The sequence below is a fragment of the Pogona vitticeps genome, chromosome 5, assembly GCF_051106095.1.
Source record: "Pogona vitticeps strain Pit_001003342236 chromosome 5, PviZW2.1, whole genome shotgun sequence".
Taxonomy (NCBI): domain Eukaryota; kingdom Metazoa; phylum Chordata; class Lepidosauria; order Squamata; family Agamidae; genus Pogona; species Pogona vitticeps.
This window is the reverse complement of record NC_135787.1, coordinates 127,399,459-127,405,458: the sequence shown is the minus strand read 5'-3', so window position 1 is coordinate 127,405,458 and position 6,000 is coordinate 127,399,459. Positions and strand designations below refer to the sequence as shown.

The 6,000-nt window shown below is 40.0% G+C and overlaps 1 protein-coding gene across 9 annotated transcripts in view; it reads right to left on the bottom strand.

Annotated features, from left to right (window-relative positions):
- Positions 1-964: 964 nt before the first annotated feature.
- GRM8 (glutamate metabotropic receptor 8) overlaps positions 965-6,000 on the bottom strand; it is a 643,193-nt gene continuing 638,157 nt past the window's right edge. For all 9 annotated transcript variants that reach the window (XR_012087423.2, XM_078376738.1, XM_078376737.1 and 6 more), the window contains one exon: positions 965-1,540. Coding sequence is in view for 3 of the 9 variants with exons in the window: in XM_020797240.3 (XP_020652899.3) it covers positions 1,491-1,540 (50 nt within the window). In the remaining 6 variants the exon portion in view is untranslated. The remainder of the gene's footprint in view (positions 1,541-6,000) is intronic.

Here is a 6,000-nt window from a genome sequence, read left to right as displayed (position 1 = left end):
AAAATTTTGAAATGTAATTAATAAAGACTCTGTTGGAACTTACCTTCTCCTCCTTCCTTCTTTTCCCTTCACACTAAAATAGATCTTTAACTGTGCTATGGAAAAAATATTTTTAAAGAATCCAATTGCTATTTTATTTTGGGATACAAAAAGGTTCTATCCATTGGATCTTTCTTTCTAATGGTGGGGGATAAGGTGATATGGGAGAGAAAATAGCTCCCTCCTCCAGGAGAAACAATGAATACATTTACAATTAGGAAGTGATCAGTGTTCTTTTCTTTTCTTTTTTTCTTACCAGAAACATTTTTTTTCCAAGCTGCTGCAATTGCCTAGGAAGGATGATTATATAAACAGACTTTCAAAATGGGTCCAGACAGAAATATTCATGAAGATGATAGGTATGAACATCTTCATTTATTTTACTCTTGCAGGTAAGTATGGAACACTTAAAAAGCTTTCACACCACTGGGCATGAAAATAGAAAAAAAGCCTCCCCATTTTTCACATTTCTTTTTTTTTAAAGTTTTCTTTTTTACACGCACACCGCTTATATTTTAGGGGGGAAATCTATAATATGTTGTATTTTGCACAAGATATTTTAAATGCAAAATACAACAGGACTCCCATATCTGCAGGAAATCAGTTCCAGGATCTATTGTGGATGCCTGAAACCATTGATATGAGGAAGCCCTATATACAAGATATAAGGGACTGGGACAAAGGCCACAAGGAGCTGCTCTTCAGTGTTGTATATAGGGCTGTGACAAACTATGGATAAGTGGAATGTCAGGTACAAATCAGGGTCCTACTGGATACTTTCCATCATAGCAGTCATACTTGTATTTGCTCAATTTACATCTGCAATTTCATGGTCATTGTTAGTTTCCTGGGTTTTTCTAAAAAGATTCCGAAAAATTGTACCAGGCATACAGACACATCCGTCAAAATGGCAACGAAACAAGTCTCAGCATTTGCAAAACATTCCTTTATTAATAGAAATAAATTACTTTGTATAAAAATTTGCATGCGTCAACCATTGCATTTATCATTAGCACAACGCAGGGCTTCAATTCAGTCAGCCATCACAAGGAACAAACTTCATCTTCTTATACAAGTTGAACAAGTGTGGAACAGGAATGGAAATTTCTCACAATCACAAAAAAGTACTTACAAGTATAACATCAGACATGTTTTTTATTTCAACAGCATTTTTTTTCACAAGCTAACATTTTGTTTTCCTTTCGTGATTCACCTTCTTTCATGAGTAAACAGTTTGGACATTTGACATGAAGTCATATAATATAATTCTGGGTCATTTCTCTCCCAACCCACCTGCCCCTCCTGTCTTGGGCACATAGTTAATCGTTGTCCTTTACATATTTAGACTGTTTGCTAGAGATGCCGCAAAGGCTGAGTTCTTATGACATTGTAGTCATCATGGTTCTTAAGTTCACATACTGCAAGTCTTCAGATATGTTTGGTTTCCCCGCTCAGTTTGCGTGATTGCTGTAGCTGACATAAGTCGTCTTGCTGGAGGAAGCTATAAAGCAAAACCAAAATGCAGATCAGCTAAGTGAATACAGAAAATCCCTTCTTATGGTTATGAAAAGAAGTGGGTTTAAGAAGCTTAACAGTTCTATGAAGAGTTTTGTGCTGAGGATACGCCATCTTAACATCTTCAAAGGAACAGAATGGAACTTGATAGGGGCATTAATAGTGCCTGCCAAGGAACTTAATAGGTATGCTTCATGCTTTGGTTTGTTTTTGCTGAGGTCAGGTTGATTGCTACACTTGAGAGTCAGAAGAGATTCCTCAGTTGCTTTACATTCCTCTCTACCATTTAGTTGATTTATTTGCCCTGCTGGCTCCACATGCACACATTGCTGTGTCTTATTTATCACGGATGTATTTTGCTCCTATGTCCCACAGCAGTGATTCATCCTCAAAGTATACCGAGAGATGTATTAGGTGCAGAGATGTTGACCTGCCCAAAGCAAGTCGATATGTCAGTTGATTTGCAAATTGAACCAGGGCATCCTATTAAATATGGCACTCTTGTATATGAGGCAAGACTGACTTTCTTATACTTTTGTGGGCTGTGGATTTACAGTCTCCTTTATGCAAAGGTCTAAAGTATGCAATCTTTTAATGCTTCCCTATTCTTTCATTCCATTCCACTTGTTTTATTTATCCCTGATTACTGTAAGCCTGAGACTTCTTCAGATAGAAGGAATGTTCATGGAACAGGGAGTGAGTATCATCAGAGCAGACTCCTCCACTAGTGTAAATAGATATGTAAGAGTCAAAGAGGGGGTTTTGATGGATAGCTAGATGTGGTAAGTGGCTATCAAAAAGGTGTTGCAATGACATGAGAAGTTTTCTGTCAGCTGTTGTTTGGATGCTATTTCATCAGAGGCTTTGCTTATTTCGTTTTACAGTGTTTTCTTCAGTTATTTTAGCTTTGAGGTACAGAAGGGAAGAGCCAATGTAGGTAGTGGACAAGGTGTTAAAATAGGACCTTAGTTCAAGTCCCTTCTTGACCATGGAAACTCACTGTGGGGTGGCGATGGAAAAACTTTGACCATCTCACATACCCTGAAAACCCTATTATGGTTGTCATAAGTCAAAAGCAACGTTATGATATGTAACTACAAAAAAGCAACAAAAGCAAAGCGTGCTGCTTATATACCGCCTGATGGTGCTTTAAGCACTGATATTATTAATAAGTTGGTTAAAGTGAATAAATCAATAAAACAAAGGAAGGATTGAATGTCTAACCAAAGATAAGAAGTTTTAATGAGTGGTTCTATGTAATGATTAAAAAGAACATCTGTGATTTAAATCCAATCTAAATAAACAAGTTATGCTGGCAGCAAGTGTCTGATTCAAATATTGGGCAAGTGTTGATAAGGAATATCCACTGGTGGCAGTGAATGAAGGAGAAAACGTCGCCAGAGTGAACCTTGGTTTGGGGGAAACAAACAGGGAACACTAGATGGAACGTCACACATATTGCCCCCCCCCCAGCGAGCTGGGTATTCATTTTACCGACCTTGGAAGGATAGAAGGTTGAGTCAACCTTGAGGCGGCTACTTGGGATTGAACCCCAGGTCGTGAGCACAGTTTTGGCTGCAGTACAGCAGTTTAACCATTGTGTCATGAGGCTCACAAGACATAGAAAGGAAGCTAAAATTTTCAAAGCAGCCACCATGAATGTTCTTATATGAGAAACCATGTTCTGAACTTGGCACAGAAATAATCTAGTCAAAAGAACACTAGTATTTTGAAGCAGAGTTTTCTCTGCTGAAACTTAGTGATTTAAGATTAGATGGAAGATGAGAAATGCAGGGGTAGAGGACAAATAGTATCTGTTGTGATTAGGGATTGATGAGAAATCCTGTTCAGTTCAGTTTTGACTGGAATTTGCCAGTTTGCAACTTCCAAACACATGGAATTTGAACCAAACACAAACCCAGACTAACACAGCCTGTGATCCGAAAGCCACACATTTCTGAGTTTGGGATGCTATTTCAATAACAGAAATACATTAATAAAATGTACATGCTTTAAAAATGTGCATGAGGTGTGTGGAAACACTCTTTAGTCATGGAAGGAAATGTACACCTTTCAAAAATGTTCACCTTTAAAAAAAACATGAAAATATGCACATAAATTTTGAGGGTTTCCTCACACACACATGCACACGTTTTCATGGAGGGAGGCAAAAGTTCATAATTCTCTAATAGGCATCAGCTAGATGTAAGAAGCTCAAGAAACTCAGGTTACCTCCCTGATTGTGTCCAATTACGACATCCTAGTTCAGATATGAAACAAGGTCCCTTCTACCACATAGGAAACAATGTATTTTCAATGTATTAGAGATTGACATGAAATGAACTATGAAGCAAAAGCCCCAGGAGCTGGGTCATTTCATGGTTGATTTCATGCTGATTCGGGGAAATGTGCCTGTCCAGAGTGAAACAAAATTAACTATTCTTGGTGTTGGTGATTCATATACTTTGTTTTTGTGTGCAATAGTGCAAATATCCCTGGTCAGATAGCCTGGCATCAGTCAGTCAATTCCCTCGGCAACACTGGGGTGGACCTAGAGAAAGTTTTGTGCAGGACTGATTGTCAGGTCAGGCAGCTAACCACAGAGCTCCAAGTCCACTCTTGGGGAGTACAGTGGTGCCTCGCACAACGAGTGCACCGTAGAACGACGAATCCACACAACGGGGCCGTTCTAGCGATCGCAAATGCGATTGCACACCGACGGCCCCTATGGCTCAAAATCGCAGAGCGAAGGTTGGTAAGCAGTTCGCTTACCGATCTTCGCTTTGTGACCCGCCAATCAGCTGTTCGGTGGCTTCAAAATGGCCACCGAAAGCCACAAAATGGCCACACGCAGCGTTTTCGCGCCCTCGTTAAGCGAGGGGAGGGCGCGAAAATGGCTGCTGGCCATCAGAGAAACATCGCTGTATGGTGAGTAAAGCTGCTATTGGAACAGCTTTTTTTGATCCGTACAGAGATGTTTTCACACAGCGAGGGTTAATCCGGAACGGATTAACCTCGCTGTGTGAGGCACCACTGTAGTTGTTTATAGGAGCCATATCCGGGGCAGCTCAGCCGGTGGTTCCACTTTTGCAGTTGCCAGCTATAAAAGACCCTTAGCTAGGGAAGAAAGTAAAAGGCAGATTCATGAAATCAGGAATGGATCCTAATGATTTCATATGAATTTTATAAGAGATCCTTGCTAAATCACCATCAATTATAGGTTCCATCAATGCTCACAGACTACACCACAGAAATCATGGAACCTTCAGTGTATGACTTTGCAAAAACATGGATCTGTGGCATGGAGCCACATGATTTCATATGATTTTTAGGTAGAATCCTCTCTACACCATCATCAGATCACAGATCCTATCTGTACCCACAGACAACACTATAGAAACCATGAGTCCTTTGGTGCATGACTTTGCAGTAGTGAAATTTTAAAAACAAACAACACACAAACCAATCCAAAGCACTGATCCTCATGGATCCACATGATTTTTATGTAGGATCATCCCCAAACCACTGTCCAGTTAGATGTCCCATCTGTGCCCAAATGCTATAGCACAGAAATCATAGAATCAGGAAGTTGGAAGGGGCCTATAAGGCTATCGGTTCCAACCCCCTGCTCAGTGTAGGAATACAAATCAAAGGACATCTGCCAGGTGGTTGTCTAAATTTCTCTTGGATGCCTCGGTGTTTGAACAAAAACATGGATCCTCGTGGATCCATACAAATGTTCAGATTTTTGATCAATATAAATATTAGAATATTCCATGTCAATTCTATGTTTGCTTTTGGCTTTGTGAAAAGATGTGACTCTAACCCTGCAAATGCTGCCTTTAAAGACATCAGGGGATCAATCTATTGAAAAGCAAACATAGACTTTCTCCAGTTAGGACATGGGGATGCATTATCATCAAACACCAACATGAAAGTTATTGGCACACAGTGTGTTATAATCATATAGACATGGGCAGATTCAGATGATCCTGGGAGATAATGCCAGAATTGTAGTACACAAAGCTCATCTGCATTTTTCCTGGGAGCTAGTCTGGTAACTCTACAGAGCCAACATAATTTATTTTTTTGCTAATAAATTAAGTTTACAGAAGCACTACACAATTTAACCAATTGAGCTAGTGATAGTTCATACTAGGGGTTTTGAAAGGAAGACATGCATCATTTGCCTTCCCTCGCAATCATTGGCCTAGCTTGCTTCAGAGTTTGGGCTTTACTTCTCAAGGTTTATATCATTCCCCTTCCCCTGATGAGGGATGCCAGGAAAGCTCTAGGCTAGAGATGGGGGTATTTGTATACAAATATCCCCCCCCACGGGTGGAAATAGAGAGGGTTATCATTATGGGGCTGGACTGTCCACTAACCATTCCATTGCTGACGTGAGCTCTGTGGAGCCTTCCTATCATGCTGCTGTCGGCAATGAAT